At 45.9% G+C, this 23641-nt stretch overlaps 1 protein-coding gene across 1 annotated transcript; it reads right to left on the reverse strand.

The window, feature by feature from the left end:
* Positions 1-8954: 8954 nt before the first annotated feature.
* On the reverse strand, positions 8955-20314 carry LOC114607972 (uncharacterized). The gene is made up of 8 exons (XM_028751667.2): positions 20232-20314; positions 17049-17098; positions 16006-16104; positions 14750-15026; positions 13429-13575; positions 13174-13303; positions 11443-11635; positions 8955-9233 (listed from the first exon to the last, which is right to left on the reverse strand). Exons 1-7 carry the CDS (start codon positions 20266-20268, stop codon positions 11467-11469), a joined length of 909 nt encoding a protein of 302 aa, XP_028607500.2. The 5' UTR covers positions 20269-20314; the 3' UTR covers positions 8955-9233; positions 11443-11466.
* Between the last annotated feature and the right edge of the window lie 3327 nt (positions 20315-23641).

Consider the following 23641-nt stretch of genomic DNA (forward strand, 5'->3'; position numbering starts at 1 on the left):
TCTATGCCGGCAGCTGAATCGAAGAGATGAAGAGTCAGGCGGTTGGGAGGTATAAATACAAGCATCTTTTTCAAGTGACTCACACCAGATCATCACAAGAGGACCTGTTTCCCTCAAACGTACAACCTCTTGCCACAAAAGGTTTCCCTGAATTCACACACACAAAGACCGTCTTTCTGTCAACACTGGAAGTTTAGTTTAAAACAATGGCTCGTACTTTTAACAGACTATATATCTAAAAAGTATGGGAAGAGGAGGAGAATTATGAAATTCGTGCGCTGACTTTCGGTTACTGGGTCTGAAGATCTCTCCTGAAGGCCGTATCCTGTTCACTCCGATAGATGATAATAATAATAATAATAATAATAATAATAATAATAATAATAATAATTAATTTTATTGATATCCCGCCCTCCCCAACAACAATAAAATAGTACAACATTCTAAAATCATTTCATTATAAAATTAATTCAACTCAAATTGATGGCAACCATTAGGCTAAAGATCTGTGAAGATTGCCAAAGGAGGGAGTCAGGCTGCGCCCTGACGAAAGGCCTGGTGGAACAGCTCTGTCTTGCAGGAAAGATGTCAAGTCCCGCAGGGCCCTAGTCTCTTGTGACAGAGCGTTCCACCAGATTGGAGCCACAGCCGAAAAAGCCCTGGCTCTAGTTGAGGCCAGCCTAACCTCTCTGTGGCCCAGGACCACCAAGATGTTTTTATTTGAAGACCGTAAGGTCCTCTTTGGGGCATACCAGGAGAGGCGGTCCCGTAGGTACGAGGGTCCTAGGCCATATAGGGCTTTAAATGTTAAAACCAGCACCTTAAACCTGATCCTGTACTCCACCGGGAGCCAGTGCAGCTGGTATAGCACCGGGTGAATGTGATCTCGCAGCAAAGACCCCGTAAGGAGTCTCGCCGCGCCATTCTACACCCGCTGGAGTTTCTGGGTCAGTCTCAAGGGCAGCCCCAATGATACTGGAGTCAGACCTGGAGCGAGCAAGAATAGGGTCTCCTCCCCATCACTTGTAGCCTGGGGTGTCTGGACATTTCAGAGAGGAGCTGTTGATGGGAAGGAATGAACCCCATTTCTCTGCTGCACCTTCCTGAATGCTCCTGTTCCTCTAGAAATTCAAGGAAATTGGGAGGCAAAGCTGCACACAGCACTGTTAGTATATAGCATGTAGTTTGGCCCTTGAATATAGACCACTTTACTTCCATAAGGGGGATGCGGGTGGCGCTGTGGGTTAAACCACAGAGCCTAGGGCTTGCCGATCAGAAGGTCGGTGGTTCGAATCCCCGCCACGGGGTGAGCTCCCGTTGCTCAGTCCCTGCTCCTGCCAACCTAGCAGTTTGAACGCACGTCAATGTGCAAGTAGATAAATAGGTACCACTCCGGCGGGAAGGTAAATGGTGTTTCTGTGTGCTGCTCTGGTTCACCCGAAGTGGCTTAGTCATGCTGGCCACATGACCCGGAAGCTGTACGCCAGCTCCCTCGGCCAAAAAAGCGAGATGAGCGCCGCAACCCCAGAGTCGGCCACGACTGGACCTAATGGTCCCTTTACCTTTACCTTTACTTCCATAAGGAGGGGGCATGATTCTGGTTTTTTGGGGGGGGGGGTGAAAAATATAATGGAAAAATGTGCCCACTTACTGAGACACTCCTTGCAAATTGGGAAAATATGAGAGGAATGCCATCTTCATATTTGCTGCCTTTAATGTCTGTTTCTTATAACAAATTTAAACTAAACCCACTACTAGGAAATAACCTGCTGATGCTCCAGTCCTTTGCAGTTATCTGGAAGCAAGACCCACTGAACACAATCGATAATTTAGAATCCTAAAACTACCTACTTTCATCCTGTTACTGGAAACCCTACTAGTATAAAATCAAGCAAACCATTTCTTTTTATCATTTACATAACTGTTCTCTTCCTTATTTAACAGACTGTTCTCCATCTGGCTTCTCCTCACACTCATTTGTTCTGGCAATGGGTTTGCTGTCCTCTTCAAAAAAAATTGGAAAAAAGACCCAGTTTGTGGCCATTTCCCAACCGAATTGCAACGCCATCCTTCGTTGTGGCACCTGGCCAATTGCTATTGATGGACCTGGGCAGCCGAATGGTCCGTGAGACGGTTTGTAAACTGAGTGCACAGGGATCTTTTACAGTGGTACCTCGCAAGATGAATGCCTCGCAAGACAAAAAACTCACAAGACGAAAGGGTTTTTTGAGCTGCTTCGCAAGACGATTTCCCCTATGGGCTTGCTTCGCAAGACGGAAACGTCTTGCAAGTTTGTTTCCTTTTTCTTAACACCGTTAATACAGTTGCGACTTGACTTCGAGGAGCAACTCATAGAACGCGGTGTGGTAGCCTTTTTTGAGGTTTTTAAAGCTTTTTGAGGTTTTTGAAGCTTTTCCAAAACTTTCCCGACACCGTGCTTCGCAAGACGAAAAAAATCGCAAGACGACAAAACTCGCCGAATGAATTAATTTCGTCTTGCGAGGCACCACTGTACTTTAAAATGTGGTCGTCATGGTTCATTCAGGGATAGACTGCAACTACATATGTAAAGATCATCACAGAGAAAGAAATCAAGGTCTGCAAAGCTGTCGGAAATGATAGAATGCAGAAATTTTCATTGGGAAATTCAAACAGAATGCTTTTAGCTGCACTTGTATGGCCCCCTGGGATGAGGTCCCATGGATCAGAGGATCTATCACATCACACCTCATAGAAACACCTGATGCTGAGGAGTTGAAAAAAATGCTTAAAATCTCATTAATAAGAAAAACCAGAGGCTTACCTACTGGGCCTTTTAGGAAAAGAAGTACCAAAATCGGGGGGGGGAAAAGAATTTTCTGAAATGAGGTCACCGCAGCTAGGATAGTAATAGCATCTTGCAGTCCATGGGACTCTCAAGAGTCTCCGGCACCATAATTCAAATGCTTCAATTCTTTGGCAATCAACCTTCTTAATATAGCCAATAAAATACATTTTAAAAAAAGAAATTGAATTAGCTGTTGTTGGCAAGGGGTGAATGGAGCGGGGGAAGCCAGCATGATATACTCCAGATATTGCAGACTTCAGCTCCCCTCAGTCCTAACCAACCAAGGATGATGGGAATTGTAGTCTAACAAAGCTCGGAAGATGACATGTCGGCGACCTTTGCATTAAAGGAAAGCAGGGCTTATAAACGAGCATGACAGAAATAAATCCCACATAAATCTCCATGGAGATAATATTGGAGACTTGGGTTTGTTTGTTGAACTGCATGAACTCTATGTAGAACAGGGGTATTGTTGGACTACAACTCCCATCATAGCTGGCCACGCTCCGGGAATGATGGGAAATGGGGAGCCAACATTACTTGGAAATCTGCAAGTTAGCTACCCCTCGTGTGGAAGGAAGAACTAAAGGAAGAAAGCTGTTAGCTTGGCACAGAGCTTTCGTAAACTGTAGCACAATAATTTAAAGGCCACTTTGAAGCGGCAGGAACAGAAATAGGGGCATCGTGGAGGAGAAAAACCTTCACAGAACCAAGAATAGCACAAATGCCAGCATGTCTGAGGAATAATAGCATGAACTCGAAAGCGATGCAACAGGAAATTGAAATAAAGCAGGCAAGACAGGATGTTTGGAGCAGAAGAAATCTAATAGAACGGCTTCCAAACCTGATTTCTCTCAAGGTTCATAATTTTAAAAGATGAAAGCTGAGAGCATCTGGCAGTGTGGAATGAACCAGAAACCATGATGGGGTTTTAAAAGGCAAAATATTTCCCCCCTCTTTCATTGCTGCATTGGAGGGAGTTGGACTAGATGATTCTTGGGACCCTGAAATGTACTCGGAGTCCTGTAGTGATTTCATGCTCTTTATTGCAGCTTGTAAAACAGTGATTGAATTGCCCCCCAAACCTTTATATACATTATTTACACAATGAGTCCCGTCTGATTGGCTGAGTCTGCTTCCCTCCTGGAGCCTGATTGGTCTTTTCCTGCAGGCCAATCAGTTGTTGCATTCTAGGATCCTACTTGCCTATTGTTCTAGGATCCAAGCTTAGTACATTACAGATCCCTTCCAACTCTGCAAGTCTATGATTTCTGAAGGGTGGTCTCTTCCTAAACACACTTGACATAGGTCTATCCTAAGCACATTTCTGCCAGAAGTAGCATTAAAAAAACATAGCCGGACTTCCGTCTTGGTAAACATGGCAAGATGGGGGCTATCGTGTTGCTGCAATTTAGTTGTCGGCAAAATCACAGCGTTCTTTTGTGATGTCGGAGCTGATTACAGGTGAAACTCGGAAAATTAGAACATCGTGGAAAAGTTCATTTATTTCAGTAATTCAACTTAAAAGGTGAAACTAATATATGAGATAGACTCATGACATGCAAAGCGAGATATGTCAAGCCTACCCCAAATTAACAATCTCAGAAAATTAGAATATGAAATGAAATCAGCAAAACAAGCAATATTGGACCTCTGAGAAGTAGAAGCATGCATATGTACTCAGTACTTGGTTTGGGCCCCTTTTGTATCAATTACAGCCTCAATGTGGCGTGGCATGGATGCTATCAGCCTGTGGCACTGCTGAGGTCTTATGGAAGACCAGGATGCTTCAATAGCAGCCTTCAGCTCTTCTGCATTGCTCAGTCTCATGTCTCACATCTTTCTCTTGGCAAGGTCAGGCGAATTTGCTGGCCAATCAATCACAGTAATCCCATGGGCATTGAACCAGGTTTTGGTACTTTGGGCAGTGTGGGCAGATGCCAAAGTCCTGCTGGAAAATGAAGTCAGCATCCCCATAAAGCTCGTCTGCGGAAGGAAGCATGAAGTGCTCCAAAATCTCCTGGTAGACGGCTGCGTTGACCCTGGACTCAATGAAGCACAGTGGACCAACACCAGCTGATGACATGGCTCCCCAAATCAACCCAGACTGTGGAAACTTCACACTGGACTTCAGGCATCTGGCATTGTGTGCCTCCCCATTCTTCCTCCAGACTCTGCGTCCTTGGTTTCCAAATGCGATGAAAAGCTGCTCTCATCAGAAAAGAGATTTGCCAAGAGACAGATGAGAGACATGAGACCGAGCAATGCAGAAGAGCTTTTCCACGACATTCTAATTTTCCGAGTTCCACCTGCATGTCCGAATGCTGACATCTGAAAATAGTCCCGTGTTTAAAAGGTGATAAAACGAATGGCCTGAACGTTCTCCCGTTGAGATAGCGGCAATACTGAAAACAGACCTGGCCTTCCTAGTGTAGTTGTGGCTTCCATTGTTGTTTAGCTTAGTCCTTCCCTTTCCTTGTCAAACAAAATGATTTCTCCCTCTCTCCCTGCATGAGAGCTTTGAACCTTTGCCACACCACAGAGCTCCCTTCACAAATTTGAGACGGAGCGATGGTTGGCCATAGTGGCCAGGTCCAAAGATGTTTTTTTAAGAAGCGGTTGGATAAAGACTCTCCTCCCTGCAAGAGAGGGGAGTGGTTGTGGCCGGGAGCCGGACTCTGCCTCAAGCAGGGGGCGTTTGCCCCCTGCCTCCCACTCACCTGGCTGGCGCCCACGCCCTCGGCCAGGCACCCAACCAGGTGCCTTCAAGGGGGGGGGGTGTACAGCAGCCTAAATTGCTGCGGCGCCAGCCTCCAGCCCTCACTTTTCGTTGTCCCGTCGCGAGTCACCCACCCTCCACTCCCTTAGAGCAGGGTTCCAGTTTTCTTTTGGCCTTGCTATGGACCTTAGGTTGGTCGCCCTGGTTGTCCGGGGGGCATGGTAGGAATTTTTCCATTTGGCATTAGGCTATTTGGTTTTTTCGCCTACCTCGTAGCAATCGTCACAACTTTCGTGGCATTGGTGGGTAGGTTAGGCATTGGAATAATGTGTTGTGGTGTCGAAGAGCTAGGTGTGGCCATCGCCTATGCCTTCAATTTTTGGGTATTCCGTTAAAGGAATCTGGTGGTTGTGTATTCTGCCCGATGCCTGCTTGGCGGGAGGCCATGGCACGACCCTCGGTGACATCAGGGGAGAGCCTATAGTTGGATTAGCATCAACAGGCTCCACCTACTGGTGAATAAACCCCCCTTGTTTCAGACTCACCCCTCTCTGAGGGGGTGGAGTCAGCTGACGTAATCCAATGCCTAAGCCAATACCTTTTCACTTGCTGTAATCAATAAAGTTGTGGCCTTTTCTTGCCCATTAACCTTATATCACGTGTCCTTGTGTTTCATTCCACTGCACGGGGTACGGGTCCTCGAACCACAATCGCCTCTTGAAGAGGGCCTGGGAAGACTCCCTCACAGAGGGAAGCGTTCACCACCCTGCAGAGCCCATTGCCCAACCCTTCCTGGCTCGCTTTCATGAGCCAGGATGGGCAAGGAGACAGGTTTCGCTTGTCCAAGCAGCCTGTCCACATTTTGGGATGTAATTGTATGAATCTTTGCTCTTCACAAAAAAACACCTCAAGGCCAAAGCACCAAACCATGTGAGATACCACAAATCCATGGCTGTCTCTTCCTCAAGTAAAAAATTACACTGGGCTGCATTGCGACTGCGGGGGGCAGTTTAACCCTTTCACCCCATTCCATTTTTCCAGTAAAGGTTGCTGCCAAAACAGCTACTATTTGCCTTGTTAAGGACTGTGCATTCAGAATGGTACACAAACACTTTCTCTAAAAATAGCAGCCAGGGGGGGGGGGATTGTGTGGCAGCAAGCTCTTCCCCCAATGTTCTGTTTCTGATCCAAATCGCTCCTGCTCTGCACTTGCTCAATCTGAAAGAGATGGGAATTTCAGTCTGTGCCAGGTGAGTCTCTGTTAATTCCCTGTCTTAGCATCACTTGCAGAAGTGGCTGCTTATTACACGGAAAATGCCTTAATAACTGTTGGAAAAGCAGCTTTGTGATTCCTTTAAACAAGGTACAGTGGTACCTCGGGTTAAGTACATAATTCATTCCGGAGGTCCGTTCTTAACCTGGAACTGTTCTTAACCTGAAGCACCACTTTAGCTAATGGGGCCTCCCACTGCCGCCGTGCCGCCGGAACCCGATTTCTGTTCTTATCCTGAAGCAAAGTTCTTAACCTGAAGCACTATTTCTGGGTTAGCGGAGTGTGTAACCTGAAGCATATGTAACCCGAGGTACCACTGTATTTGTCTTTCTCCTCCCATGTAAGACCACTGAGGAGGCAGATTGGTGTATGGGATGCAGCCAAGGCTTATGCAATATGGGTTATTTATACAGTGGTACCTCTGGTTACCTCTGGTTATGGTACTGGAGGAGACTCTTGAGAGTCCCATGGACTGCAAGAAGATCAAACCTCTCCATTCTGAAGGAAATCAGCCCTGAGGGCTCACTGGAAGGACAGATCCTGAAGCTGAGGCTCCAATACTTTGGCTACCTCATGAGAAGAGAAGACTCCCTGGAAAAGACCCTGATGTTGGGAAAGATGGAGGGCACAAGGAGAAGGGGACGACAGAGGACGAGATGGTTGGACAGTGTTCTCAAAGCTACCAGCATGAGTTTGACCAAACTGCGAGAGGCAGTGGAAGACAGGAGTGCCTGGCGTGCTCTGGTCCATGGGGTCACGAAGAGTCGGACATGACTAAACAACCTCTGGTTATGAACTTAATTCGTTCTGGAGGTTCGTTCTTAAGCTGAAACCATTCTTATCCTGAGGCGCGCTTTCACTAATGGGGCCTCTGGTGCGTGATTTCTGTTCGCAACCTGGGGCAAAGTTTGCAACCAGGAGCAGCTACTTCCGGGTTAGCAGAGCTCATAACCTTGAAGCATTTGTAACCAGAGCGTTCATAACCAGAGGTACCACTGTATTGAAATTATCCTCTCTGAAAACTTTTAGTATTGGTTATATAAAGATCAGCATGGAAACAGCACCACCTGCAGGAAGGAAGGCAGCATATGCAATTCTAGAAATTGTACACCTGGTTTGGCTCCTCTGTGACTCAGTTTGTTGCTAGACAAGGGCAGCAGTTAAGGCTGGGATTTTGGAAGGCTGAGAGGGAGCATTTGGAACAGCGCCAGGTCTTTCTGTTTGAAACCTAAGATGAATGTAAAGGCCTGATCCCTCCACCCCACCCTAGCTAAGAATTCTCAAAGCTTATAAAAAAATTGTCCAGTAGCACCTTAGAGAGGAGGGACATGGGTGGCGCTGTGGGTTAAACCACAGAGCCTAGGACTTGCCGATCAGAAGGTCGGTGGTTCAAATCCCCACGACGGGGTGAGCTCCCATTGCTCGGTCCCTGCTCCTGCCAACCTAGCAGTTCAAAAGCACCTCAAAGTTCAAGTAGATAAATAGGTACCGCTCCGGCGGGAAGGTAAACGGCATTTCCATGCGCTGCTCTGGTTCTCCAGAAGTGGCTTAGTCCTGCTGGCCACATGACCTGGAAACTGTACGCCGGCTCCCTCGGCCAGTAAAGCGAGATGAGCGCCGCAACCCCAGAGTCGGCCACGACTGGACCTAATGGTCAGGGCTCCCTTTACCTTTACCTTTAGCACCTTAGAGACCAACTAAGTTTGTTTTTGGTATGAGCTTTCATGTGCATGCATTTATACCAAGAACAAACTTAGTTGGTCTCAAAGGTGCTACTGGACAATTTTCTTATATATTTCGACTGCGTCAGACCAACACGGCTACCTACCTGAATCTAATTCTCAAAACTGCTCAGGATGTTTATCCCAAATGGATTTCGAGAGTCCAACATGCAAGGTTCAGAGAACTCCTAGAAGCATGCTGAATTGGGGGGGGGGACGACACACTATTAGTATTAGTATTACCCCACCTTTTCCCCTGACCAGGACTCAAGGTGACTTACAGCTAAAAATAAGAACAGAACAATTTCATTTAAAAAAACCCCCAGCCAGCCACGAAGAACCATTCAGGTGGCGAAACACAGTCTTATGCAAAATGAGTGCAGCAAGTCATCCCAGTTTGTTTTGTCCATTTGTTGTTTATTTAAAAGGCACAGTGACCTGAACAATTCTATCTTTGATTATTGATTCTAAGATATATGCATTGCGCAGTGGTACTGTCCATTTCAATACACCGTTCAAATTAGGGCTCTGGTTTTACTTTGGTATGCAGGTATATCATATCCCTGCTATGATATACACAAATGTATAAATACACTAAATATAAACAACTGTCTCTGGTATATAACAGGTCTTCAGGCCTCCAAGGTCCTGTGTCCAAATGTCCATGGCTGGTATCCTGTGTTGCTTGCGGAACTATAACCAGAAAGAAAAATAAAATAAAATAAATATATTTAGGGTGCATTTCAGGGATGGATGCTTCCAGAAGCTAAAACAATAACTTTCACAATGGGAATAAATGCAGAGCTCTATGAAGGAAAGAGAGGGAGTTCTTCTTCACCTATTACATAATTAACTTATGGAACCCACTGCCACAAGATGTGACATCACTGGCATAGAGGGCTTCAATACAGTATTTGACAAATTTGTGCTAGCTAAATTGAGCCAGGGATTGATGAATCCATCTCTTTCTGTGTCACTTTAGCATAGATGGGCATTTGTTTGAACCAGCAAGGCATACATGCTTAAATATAAAATAATCTGCTTGCTGTATCTCCTCACAATCAAAGCCAACAGACTGAAGTGTTAAGAACTGCTGAGACCTCTTTTGATCCTGCAATAGTTTAAATGATCTTAGCACAGCTGGATCATTTCCAGATAAGAAATCCTCATACCTTCTGTGAACGTTTCACTACAAAATTCTCCTATGCAAGTTTCACTTGGGAGCAGAGATGGATATATTTGTCCACTCCCTTTTCTTTCTGTTTCTGATTTTTCCAGCCTTAAGTGCCATGTTTTGCATGTTACTTTCACTGATATGTTCATTTTTAGATGCCGTTTCACAGATTTCCCCCCACATGTTATTGTTTGGAGAACTGCATTGCAAAATTTGGAGACGTGCGGATTTCAAAGGCTAGCTGCATTTCAGTTCTTATAGGGCGAACTGGGCTGTGTGTGGTGATTTGAAGCTCTGACTTCGGGACTTCAAAGCATCAAATCACATGATTGTGGTGCTAGATGACTGACAGGTGGATAGCCTTACCCAACCTGCAAAGCCAAAAAATGGTTTCCCACCCCTGATCTACAATATCACAACTGTTTTACCACTTCTAGAATTCTTTACATGATTTAGGGTTGGCACAGAGAGAAAGCAGGGATATTATGTCTTTAAACAGGCAGAAATTTGACACAATAGCCATTTTCTAGTGTGGAAATAATTCTAGAAAAAGCTTCACCTGGTGACACACTGTCTGTCCGATGTTTTATAACTTGGATGTGGCCACTGATTAGTTGGGGGTGGGGAAGGGCTGGATTTAGGTTTGATGAGGCCCTAAGCTTGCTGATCAGAAGGTCAGTGGTTCGAATCCCTGCGATGGACTGAGCTCCCATTGCTTGGTCCCTGCTCCTGCCAACCTAGCAGTTCGAAAGCACATCAAAGTGCAAGTAGATAAATAGGTACCACTGTGGCAGAAAGGTAAACAGCATTTCCGTGTGCTGCTCTGGTTCGCCAGAAGCGGCTTAGTCATGCTGGCCACATGACCTGGAAGCTGTACGCCGGCTCCCTCGGCCAGTAAAGCGAGATGAGCGCCGCAACCCCAGAGTCGGTCACGACTGGACCTAACAATCAGGGGTACCTTTACCTTTACCTTTAAGGTACTGAAGGTAATGGGGCCCTTTATATGTCCAGCTGTCCTTTGTGAACAACAAATTGCTGCTGTTTTTTATGTTGAATATATGCTATATGGTAATTTATGGACCTAATAGGTATCTAAAGCCATTTTACTTGTTTTTTATCTTATACAGTGGTGCCTCGCAAGACGAAATTAATCCGTTCCGCGAGTCTCTTCGTCTTGCGGTTTTTTCGTCTTGCGAAGCACGGCTATTAGCGGCTTAGCGGCTTAGTGGCTATTAACGGCTTAGCGGCTTTAAGAAAAAGGAAACAAACTCGCAAGACATTTTGTCTTGCGAAGCAAGCCCATAGGGAAATTCGTCTTGCGGAACGACTCAAAAAACGGAAAACCCTTTCGTCTAGCGAGTTTTTCGTCTTGCGAGGCATTCGTCTTGCGGGGCACCACTGTATTTTGGAAATGTACATCCAGTTTTTTCCCCTTTAATTTTTTTTTGGGGGCCCCCAAGAGAGTGGAGCCCTAAGGTATAGCTTGTTTAGCTTATACAGTACGTAAATCCGGCACGGGTGGGGGGTGGGGGTAGCCCTTCACCCTGCTTGCAAAAGAGGACACAAATTTGCACAAGACGCAAAGAACACGAGAATTTTATGCAAGTGTGTGCCCTCTTTTGTAAGTAGACCCGACAGCCAAATCCACACACTGTGGACTGGACCCCCACATTCAATTACTGTTGGCAATGGCACCCCTGATACCACAGGGTCCAATTTAAAACATACCATAATAACTATCGCTGTACACTTTCAAGGTGCTGTGTTCACTGCTATTGGTGTTTGAGAGGGCATCCGGTGACAGAAATTGGTTACAGGCTTGACTGCTGAGCAGAAAGATGACACAGGGTTCCGATTCTTCCAGTTCAGTTTCTTCAAGAAAATATTGTAGTTGTCCATGTATTCTGATACCCAAGGGTTCCTATATTGGGGGGAGGGAGGAGAGAGAAAGAGTGAGGGAGAGTCATGGCAGAATAAAATGGAGAATCCGGTGTGTGTGTGTGTGTGTGTGTGTGTGTATCCTCTTAACTTTAGAAGCCATATGGCTAATGTTATGTACTGAGTTGAATAGGATCCAAAATGCAGCAGTCTGATTGGTCCTAGAACAATAGGATTCAGAATGCAGCATTCTGATTGGTCCTAGAACAACGGAGCAGTATGATTGGTCTGCAGGAGCCACCCAATCCAGCTCCAGATGGAAGTGAATCCACAACCTGATTGGCCTACAAGAGAATTCTGGAATTAGCCAATCACATGCAGCCCATTGTGTAAATAATGTATATAAAGCAGATACTTTGAGGGGGACATTCATTCCTCCTCACCACTATGAGCTGAATAAAGAGCATGAAATCCACTCTTGACTCTGAGTATATTTCAACTAAGTCAGATAACTTTGTAGCCTTCTGCTCAGTTGCATTGTTGCTCATGGGAATCCCATTGCATGAAGAAAATGGCTCCAGCACCAGTAACTTCTGGAAGTGGGCTATTTAATTTCTGCAGCCTTTTAGTAGAGTTTTAAGGCCAAATTGATGGACTAGTTCAGACGGATTCTGGCAACACAGTGCTGAGAACGCCTCTTTCAGAAATACGGTGTAAGCCATGGGTAGGCAACATAGCTGTCAACGTTTTCCTTTTTTTAAGGGAAATTCCCTTATTCCAAATAGGATTCCTCACAAGAAAAGGGAAAAGTTGACAGCTGTGTTATGCAAACTAAGGCCCGGGGGCTGGATCCGGCCCAATCACCTTCTAAATCTGGTCCACGGACAGTCCAGGAATCAGCGTGATTTGTCATGAGTAGAATGTGTCCTTTTATTTAAAATGCATCTCTGGGTTATTTGTGGGGCAAAGGAATTTATTCATTTTTTCTTTTTTCAAAATATAGTCCAACCCCCCACAAGGTCTGAGGGACAGTGGACCGGCCCCCTGCTGATAAAGTTTGCTGACCCCTGGTGTATGCCCTTGTGGGTACAATGATTTGAGTTTGGAAGAACAAACGCCCACCATTCATGATGCAGTGGTTTGAAGAATTTACTGCATTTTAAAGGACAGTGGTACCTCGGTTCTCAAATGTAATCTATTCCGGAAGACCGTTCGACTTCCAAAACGTTCGAAAACCGAGGCCCAAAGGGCTGGCTGCAGGTTCTATTGAGAAAATTGAAAAACACACAGTGGAAGCCATTTGACTTCTGAGGCGCATTTGAAAATGGAAGCATTTACTTCCAGGTTTTCGGCAAAACATTTGGCTTCCGAGACACTCGAAAACTGAGGTACCACTGTACATCTTATAATTGTCCATCTCCTTTGGATATCCTTTGGGACACGCAAACCGCCAACAAAAGAGACCTTGCATTGAACGGATCCTGAGACCCATAATGTAATGTATGAGTGTACATGTTACTGTTCTGTAGCTTCCCTTAGTCACCACCACCACACCAATAAAGTATTTGCAAAGATTCTTACTCTGTGTAGTAGCCATCATCAAAGACAAGATTGGAGAAATTCCTATTTGCGCTACAAAACCCACTTCGGAGTCTGGGCCAGGGGACGTAATCTCTTTGGTAAGTACTTGGTTCGGTCCTGGGATAAACTTCTATGAAAAGAGAGAATATTCAGCCACCAAGTGGAGTTGGCACAGTTTGTTTGTCTTCTGCTGTCATTAAGAGTATTATACATCATCTTGTATTTCTTTGGGAATATTGAGTTAACTGAACTGACCTGGCTGAAACACAGTAGATCCCACATGTGATTTCTTAATTTCACGAAGTTGCATCTGAGTAGCTCGCTGCGTTTCCAAGAGAAACTGTTGATAGTCGCTCCAATTCTGGCCCTGTTCTGGGCAGATGCAGGGAGACGGTACTTGATCTGGGGAAGGGGCAAATCCACATTTGTAAGACAGGCACTGCAAAATAAGTTGTTCTTCACTCATGCCCAAAAGGCAGATTATATTGCCTGTTAGTCACCAAAGAATCAGTCATACTCAGAGGAAAGGTTTAGCTTCCCAGGAAGACTTCATTTCTATGGACTCAGCTACGTTAGTCAAAAAACAACACTTTGAATGCATTCTAAACATGCAGCACCAGATGGCGCCAGAGAGCAAATAATTTTTCTATGCAATTTCTACATAGGTTTTTTTTCTTCTTTTGTTACAGCAATTTAATTTCTGGCTTATTTATAGTATTTTTTCCCTGTGTAGATCCACCCTATATCTTACTTACCCTACCCTTCTTGCAAAAAACATATTTAAACTATGGAATCTGCTACTACAACAATGACCTGTGCTAAGAGGCTATTGTAGGTTTTGCTGGGTGATGGGAAAACAACCACAGCTTTCTCTTTAAAAAAAATAAATGCTAGAAAAGAAAGGTTTGCTAACAGTGTTGGGTCCCTTAGTTGCAAAAGCTGAGTGGGTAAAGAATGGAAAGAATATCTGCCCTTTGGGTTGGATAATCAAAATACAATGGTACCTCTGGTTACGTACTTAATTTGTTCCAGAGGTCCATTCTTAACCTGAAACCATTCTTAACCTGAGGTACCACTTTAGCTAATGGGGCCTCCCGCTGCCGCCGCGCCACTGCCACACGATTTCTGTTCTCATCCTGAGGCAAAGTTCTTAACCCGAGGTACTACTTCCGGGTTAGCGGAGTCTGTAACCCGAGGTACCACTGTATAAGATGTAGTCACGGCTACCAACTTGGACAGGTTGAAAACAGAATTACGGTAGACAAATTTATGGAGGCTATAAATGGCGAAATATATTGTGTTGGTTCCCCCCACCCCCACTTAACAATTAATATTTTTTTTATTTAAAAAGGTTTTCCTTAAAAATATGAAGTGGTATAGAAATGAAATGAATATTATAATACATAATGATATAGCCTCCAGTATTACAGGCAGTCGCTGGAGATCATGAATGTGAGAATGCATGCTACAGTGCTCAGGTCATGCTTGCTGGTCTAGATGTGGCTTTGGCTAGATCTCACAGTGACCTCCTTAAGTTTTTAAGACTCACATGGCAAAGAACTGCAGGACTCTTTACCTGGCGGAATACATGCATCTGCCTGTTGAGCTAGTCTCTCCGCCTCCATCTTCTGTACTGCGCTTTGTTTGGGAAGAAGGTGACAGACCTGTGGGTCTTCTTGGACCTGCTGAAATGGTGGTGGAGCTGCTTGGCTTGTGGTCAGCCTCCGGCCCAGGTCCATAGGATAAGGTGGTCGAACTTCTTGGCAGCCAGCTGCTTCAACGTACTTCACGGGTTCAGGCTCAACAGGTGTATGGAACTCCTTGGCCTTCAGCTGGGCTTCCAGTTTCAGCATCTGCACAAACAATTCACACAAGCTGTGGATCTGGCTGGGAAGATTCATTAGAAACTTCCTGCAGACACAATGCTCCACCATTTCTCTGATGAAAATAGACATGCCCTATCCGACTGGGTTGCCCCAGCCACTCTGGGTGGATTCCAACATATAGAAAAATATAACAAAACATTAGAAAGCTTCCCTGTACAGTGGTACCTCGGTTTATGAACTTAATCTGTTCCTGAAGTCCGTTCTTAAACCAAATCCATTCTTAAACCGAGGCGCGCTTTCCCTAATGAGGCCTCCCGCCACCAGTGCCCTTTCACCGTTCGGCTTCCGTTCGTAGACCGAGGTAAAGTTCTCAAACCGGGACACTACTTCTGGTTTTGCAGAGTTCGTAAACCAAATAGTTCATAAACAGAACTGTTTGTAAACCGAGGTACCACTGAAGGGCTGCCTTCAGATGTCTTCCAAATGTTGTGTAGTTACATATCTCCTTGATCCGGGGGTCACATAACTCCATACCCTCCAACATTTCTCTGATGAAAATAGGGACGTCCTAAGGAGAAGCGATGGGACGTGGGTGGTGCTGTGGTTAAAAGCCTCAGCGCCTAGGACTTGCCGATCGAAAGGTCGGCGGTTCGAATCCCCGTGGTGGGGTGCGCTCCCGTTGCTCGGTCTCAGCGCCTGCCAACCTAGCAGTTCGAAAGCACCTCCGGGTGCAAGTAGATAAATAGGGACCGCTTACTAGCGGGAAGGTAAACGGCGTTCCGTGTGCGGCTCTGGCTTGCCAGATGCAGCTTTGTCACGCTGGCCACGTGACCCGGAAGTGTCTCCGGACAGCGCTGGCCCCCGGCCTCTTGAGTGAGATGGGCGCACAACCCTAGAGTCTGTCAAGACTGGCCCGTACGGGCAGGGGTACCTTTACCTTTACCTTAAGGAGAAGCGGGACATTCTGGGATCAAATCAGAAAATGGTTGAGAAGAACGTTGCCTACCTGTGAGGCATCCATTGTCGGCACCTGGTAGTGATAGTCATCATAGTGTATGTAGTCCTTCGTGTACAAGGTGTTGTACATATCCTTGTTCACAGGTGGCTGAGCATTGGGGGAGAAGGGGGGGGGGAGAAAGGGGTCATTCAAATTATTACGGTTTCCATTATTGCTCACTAAAGCAGCAGCAGAATGGAGAGGTTCTAAGTTCTTCCATGACACACAAATTTCCCCCCTTTCCCCCCTTTCCCCTTTGCAAAGAGAGAATAGGAAGGAAGGTTTGCAAGGAAGGCAAACCACCGGGGTAAAAGAAGCCTTTTTCCACATGCCTAGACTGGTGTGGGAGAAGCAGCCATGGAGAAAAAGAGCGACGCTTGTAACAGTAGCAGCCATGTCAGTCCAAGTCTATAGGAAGGGAAAGCCACATATTCCAAACCACTCGATTTTCCTGATTATTTTAAGCCAGGTAGGCTTGTGCTAAAGATTCCTGAGACACAAGTGACGGATTTTGCATTTTCCCTATTTTCCGCTGTCTGCTTCTAAAGCAAGGGTGCCAAACTATTGGGGTCCCTAGTGTAAACAAACAACATAAGATTACTGAGCCATTTCCCCCTTAGTATTCACCTATCCCCCTGATATAGCATTGCATTACCTTACCTTCTATAATCAAAAGCAAGGGGTTGATGTACAGGAATGTGCAATGCAACAAGTGCACAAAAACAACAATTTTGGTGAAATCAGGAGGGTGTGTGTGTCATTTTTTGCACATGGGAAAAATTGTGACTGAGCTCCCCACATCTGCAGCACCATTGCAAATTGGGTAGAAACAACCCAGGAGATTGATTCCCTGTTTTATATATGCCTAGCAAGCGTTTTACCTTTAATCTCCCTAAAGTAGGTTTTGAAAATTTGGCCTGTTTTAGCATCACAGAATCATAGAGGGACCCCGAGAATCACACCCTGCAATGCAGCAAGATGCACCTGTCCCACACAGAGATTGAACCTTCAATCTTGGCGCCATGGTCTAAAAACACCAATTTATGTCTTACCTTGGAAAGGGCAATTCTTTGCATTATGTCCGTCATGTTGCACTGGTTCTCTGGAACAAAGAAAAATGGCAACGAAGCCATTAAAGGTATGACTTACCACAGTTCAAAATGTGCCTGGTGATGGTTTGCAGAACTTTGCACGGCTGGTGTTGGAATGTGCGCTTTCTTTAGCCGCTGTCGGATTAGATGAGAGCTCTTGGCAGGGGTGTCATACCCATAGAGGCTAGTGGCGCGGGGCGCCAGGGCACCAAGTTCTGAAGGGCGCCAGGGAAGAGGCAGAGGCTGGATGCGGCGCCTCCCGGCATCAGCTCGCCACCCTCGCCCGCCTCTGCTGTGCCGCGCCGAAGCAGCGCCACGCCCGGAGCCTCCATCTGCTGTGGCCACTGTGGCTCGAAGTGGCCAGCTGAGCCAAGAGGCATCACGTCCAGTCTCAACCTATTCCCCAAGTCTCCACCTATTCCCCACCGGAGGAGCCACCCTCCAGCTGCTGCCCATCTCCTCCAGCCCCGCCGGCAGCGCTGTCCTCCCTAAAAAACTCTGGGAAACAGGTGTGTGTGTGTGCCAGAGGGAGCTTTGTACCACAGCGCCGGATATGCTTAAGACGGCCCTGGCTCTTGGCCAAGTATAAGCTCTCATTTCTATAGAGCGGTGGGGAAAACTTTCCCCTTGCTGGTGAATTTCCCCTGATAAATAATAATAATAATAATAATTTATTATTTATACCCAGCCACTCTGGGCGGCTTCCAATCAAGTGTTAAAAAAAATACAGCATTAAATATTAAAAACTTCCCTAAACTTCCCTTCAGATGTCTTTTAAAAAGAAGATAGTTGCTTATTTCCTTCACATCTGAAGGGAGGGCATTCCACAGGGCGGGTGCCACTACCGAGAAGGCCCTCTGTCTGGTTCCCTGTAACCTCACTTCTCGCAATGAGGGAACCGCCAGAAGGCCCTCTGCGCTGGACCTCAGTGTCCGGGCTGAATGATGGAGGTGGAGACGCTCCTTCAGGTATACAGGACCGAGGCCGTTTAGGGCTTTAAAGGTCAGCACCAACACTTTGAATTGTGCTCGGAAACGTACTGGGAGCCAATACAGATCTCTCTTCTGTCTGATCAACAGACAGAAGCCTTCTAGATGGGAAAATGTAATGGAAGAGGGAAGCCTTGCTCCAAGTTAAAACACACAGAGAAACAACCGTAGCGTCCCCATGGGCTCCTGGGAAATTTGCTCCTGAGGGCTGGAAGACCCTTGGGAATGGTGTATGGGAGAGATGGTGGAAATGGCCCCAGATTACCACAAATAGGAGAGCAATTGAGGCCGCCTTCGCAGTCCTGTTTCCTCTGTGCGCACAAGGTTTCCAATGACAGGTTTTTAATCTATGTTCACACAATGTGATCCGAAATGCATATGCACATACCCGGATATTATGAGCCCAGAGATGGAAAGAAGACACAGTCACTACCAGAGAAGAATGGCAGGTCAAACTGATGGACTATGCAGAAATGGCAAAAATGACCGGAAGAGTCAGAAATTGGGAAGACCAAAATTTTAATAGGGAACGGGAGAAATATATAATTTATCTTGAAAATCGTTGTAAGAAATTAAAATTATTAGTAGGGCCAGAATGACACTTGTAGTTGAATGTTGGACTGTGGCTATAATGGAGATTTAATTGAATTGGATCAACAGAGAAGATGCAGGAGAAAAGAAAAGATAATATAAGGACCTACAAAGGGGAGGAGGAAAGTCCATGGGAATTTATGGAATTCTCTTTTTGTTTTGGTTGCTCGATGGTTGTTTGTAAATTTGAAAATTTGAAAATTTGAAAATTTGAAAATTTGAAAATTAAATAAATTTATTTTGAAAAAGGGGGGAAAAAACCCAAATGCATATGCATTATAAAAATGCTACTGTTCCCTAGGCAGGAAGAAAGCAGGATTGGAGCACAGCGCAATGAGTCTTGATTTAAATAATAATAAATGTTGCGTGTGTCCATGTCTAATCTTGTGCCTTTTTAAAATTAATTTATTCGTATGTGTTTTCCTTTCTGTAAATCTATCAAAGAATAAAATAAAATCAGGATTAAGGGGTTTTTCTCAGGACGGTGGAGGGCTTGTGTGCTGTGCTGCATGGATGTCGTGGCGGCGGCACTCGCCCTGCTTCTGATAGGAAATACTCTGTGGGAGACAATGACCAAAACGGGAGGTTGAGGAGGGTCACTTGGAGAGGAGTGTTAGTGGTAAGAGTAGTGTCTACTAAGGTAAAGGTATGGGACGCGGGTGGCGCCGTGGGTTAAACCACAGAGCCTAGGACTTGTTGATCAGAAGGTTCAAATCCCCACGACGGGGTGAGCTCCCGCTGCTCGGTCCCTGCTCCTGCCAACCTAGCAGTTTGAAAGCACATCAAAGTGCAAGTAGATAAATAGGTACCGCTCTGGGGGGGAAGGTAAACGGTGTTTCCATGTGCTGCTCTGGTTCTCCAGAAGCGGCTTAGTCATGCTGGCCACATGACCCGGAAGCTGTACGTCGGCTCCCTCAGCGAGTAAAGCCAGATGAGTGCCGCAACCCCAGAGTCGGACACGACTGGACCTAATGGTCAGGGGTCCCTTTACCTTTACCTTACTAAGGTAAAGGTAAAGATAAAGGCCCTCTGGATGGTTAAGTCCAATCAAAGGTGACTATGGAGTTGCAGCGTTCATCTCACTTTCAGCATGACTAAACTGCTTCTGGCACAATGGAACAACTTATGGAAACCAGAGCGCACGGAAACGCCGTTTACCTTCCCGCTGCAGTGGTACCTATCTGTCTACTTGCACTGGCGTGCTTTCGAACTGCTAGGTTGACAGGAGCTGGGTCGGAGCAACGGGAGCTCACCCTGTCGTGGGGATTCGAACCGCCAACCTTCTAGGCTCTGTGGTTTAGACCACAGTGCCACCCGTGTCCCTTCTTGGTGTCTACTACCCTCAACTGAAAAGCCCTTTCAGAATTCCTCCTGGGCCAAACACTTGCATGCCTTCTGTGGCCATGTAAGGTTTGGCACCACAAAGAAGTTGACTATGGTAGAGCGTATGGCGATGGAGAGTCAACACCAATGACTTCACACTATAGCTAAGAGGGCTTTGGGGACACTTCAGCACCTTGTTGCTAGCTGGCTCTCACACCTAAGGAAGTGAAAGAGCCGTTACCTCTGAGCTGGGGTCTTGACTGCTGCTGTTCTGGCATTGTGGTGGTATTGCTTGACCGGGCTTTGCTAGGCCAAGAGTATAAGGCTGGGCTCTTTCTGAAGAGGCAGAAGAATGTTCGCCCTTTATGAGGTATTGGAGCTCTTAGCACGTTCCAGAGCAATCTGATGCCACGGAAACAAAATGGCCCTGCCTCTTTCCTCCTCCATGGTTCCTCAGGCCAGAAGAGACACCACCTAATGACAAAAGTCAAAAATTCTCCTCCTGATAGTATTTGAAGGAATAGGCGAGGCTTAGTTTTGAGAGAGTTCAGATTTAAACATGTGTTTGGTATGTTACAAATGGTATGCTACAAAATACAGGTGAAACTTGGAAAATTAGAATATTGTGGAAAAGTTCATTTATTTCAGTAATTCAACTTAAAAGGTGAAACTAAGATATGAGATAGACTCATGACATGCAAAGCGAGATATGTCAAGCCTACCCCAAATTAACAGTCTCAGAAAATTAGAATATTAAATGAAATCAGCAAAACAAGGACTGCAAATAGAGCTATATTGGACCTCTGAGAAGTAGAAGCATGCACATGTACTCAGTACTTGGTTTGGGCCCCTTTTGCATCGATTACTGCCTCAATGTGGCGTGGCATGGATGCTATCAGCCAGTGGCACTGCTGAGGTGTTATGGAAGACCAGGATGCTTCAATAGCAGACTTCAGCTCTTCTGTATTGCTTGGTCTCATGTCTCTCATCTGTCTCTTGGCAATGCCCCATAGATTCTCAATGGGTTCAGGTCAGGCGAGTTTGCTGGCCAATCAAGCACAGTAATCCCATGGACACTGAACCCGGTATTGGTACTTTTGGCAATGTGGGCAGGTGCCAAAGTCCTGCTGGAAAATGAAGTCAGCATCCCCATAAAGCTCATCTGCGGAAGGAAGCTTGAAGTGCTCCAAAATCTCCTGGTAGACGGCTGCGTTGACCCTGGACTCAATGAAGCACAGTGGACCAACACCAGCTGATGACATGGCTCCCCAAATCAACACGGACTGTGGAAACTTCACACTGGACTTCAAGCATCTGGCATTGTGTGCCTTCCCATTCTGGGTCCTTGGTTTCCAAATGAGATGCAAAAGCTGCTCTCATCAGAAAAGAGATTTGGGGAGCCATGTCATCGGCTGGTGTTGGTCCACTGTGCTTCATTAAGTCCAGGGTCAATGAACTTTTCCACGATATTCTAATTTTCCGAGTTTCACCTGTACTTTTGGCATAGCCGAGGGCAGGGCCGGACCAAGACATTTTGGCACCTGAGGCAAACCACAAAATGGCGCCCCACCCTCCACCTGGGAAGAAGGGGTGAGTGAAGATCTCTGAGGGAAAAAGGAGACCAGCAGTGCTTCCTCTTTCCCAAGAGGTCGCTGTAGAGGCAGCACTGGGGATGGCTGCCATGCCTTCCTTGGAGATCAGATCTGCTGCCCCTGTGGATCTTACCACCTGAGGTGATCGCTTCACCTTGCCTCATGGGTGGGCCGGCCTTGGTTGAGGGCTTGCTATGCCTAATAAAAATTTGGGCTTTCCCCCTTTGATTTTGATTTTTTAATTTTTTTTTACTGCTTGGAACCCCTAAACAGTTCAAGCTTGTAAAAGAAATAATCCCTTTACGGCTTTATCAGAAGCTCACGTTGCGTGGCATTCAGCTAAGTAAACCCATTGTGAGTAAACCCATTAAAATTAGGAACCAGGTGCATTAATTTAAATGGGTAATATCTGAGTAATATTGTTTCTGACTAATGCCTGGAGTGTATTAACTTTATCCTATACAATATATCCCATACAGTGGTACCTCAGGTTACATACGTTTCAGGTTACATACGCTTCAGGTTACACACTCCGCTAACCCAGAAATAGTGCTTCAGGTTAAGAACTTTGCTTCAGGATAAGAACAGAAATCGTGCTCTGGCAGCGCGGCAGCAGCAGCAGGCCCCATTAGCTAAAGTGGTGCTTCAGGTTAAGAACAGTTTCAGGTTAAGAACGGACCTCCGGAACGAATTAAGTACTTAACCCGAGGTACCACTGTACTTTCAATCTTTAATTTGTGGAAACTCCACGGTGTTTACTGGGAAGTAAATTTCACTGGTGCTGGCAGAACTTCCTCCCAAGTGAAAATGTAGCACTGCGGAACTTTAAGGAATGACATTTTGCAGTGTTCTTTACTTAATATTACTATTCCAACAACAAAGTAGTGTTTTTCTGAAATCTGGGATCCTGCCGGTTGCCTAGGATTGCCCAAAACAACAGGAGAAAGATCTCAGCTCGCATTAAAGGGATTACAATCTACTTCCTTCCTAATCTGGCTAAGGCCCCGATGGGAAACCCCCCAGGCCTGGGATTTAAGCGTTCGCTCAATTAATTAGGAACCAACCCCTGCCGTAAACCAAAAACACCCTATAAGGAAGCAGGTTCCCCAAGAGTACTACTTAAATTCCCACGTCAACAAAACGGAATTTTCCTCCTTCCTTTGCAGAATTCCTTGAATACCAGTTGTTAAAATGGAAGCTGTGATAGGTGTTAGGGACTCCAACTGAAAACTCCTTCAGGCAACCACAGCTAGATGTTTGGTAGAGGAGCTGCAGGAAGGAGGCCATATAAGGTGCCTTCCAACCATCTTAGGGACTCCACTCCCGATTTGTGTAGGAGTTATTCCTTAGCCTTTTCTTCTGCTGAAGATGTTCCACAAGGCAGCAGAGGTTGGGGAGAAGCGTTTTCCTTCTCCTAGATGAGTTACCTTCTCAGATTGACCAGTCCCATCTGCCCCTCACTTCCCTCTACAGCACATGCAGAAACCAATATATACAAACATACACATTTCAGAGAACTTTTCATTCAAAGTGACTTAAAAAAATAATTAAGAATATCGACATAACAATTTATCAAAAACATATCATCCTCATCCCCCCCCCTATTTTTCCCTCCCCAAACCAGAAACCCACCCACCCCCTAGACTTCCCTCTCTCTGGTTTCTCAGCACATGTTAATCTCTGCATATTATAAAATTGTAAAGATCCTTAATTTATCTATCTATATGTTACCAATAAGAGGGACACGGGTGGCGCTTTGGGTTAAACCACAGAGCCTAGGACTTGCCAATCAGAAGGTCAGCGGTTCGAATCCCCGCAATGGGGTGAGCTCCCGTTGCTCGGTCCCTGCTCCTGCCAACCTAGCAGTTCGAAAGCACGTCAAAGTGCAAGTAGATAAATAGGTACCGCTCCGGCAGGAAGGTAAACGGCGTTTCCGTGCGCTGCTCTGGTTCACCAGAAGCGGCCTAGTCATGCTGGCCACATGACCCGGAAGCTGTACGCCGGCTCCCTTGGCCAATAAAGCGAGATGAGACCACAACCCCAGAATCGGCCACGACTG

The sequence above is a fragment of the Podarcis muralis genome, chromosome 13, assembly GCF_964188315.1.
Source record: "Podarcis muralis chromosome 13, rPodMur119.hap1.1, whole genome shotgun sequence".
NCBI classification, from domain to species: domain Eukaryota; kingdom Metazoa; phylum Chordata; class Lepidosauria; order Squamata; family Lacertidae; genus Podarcis; species Podarcis muralis.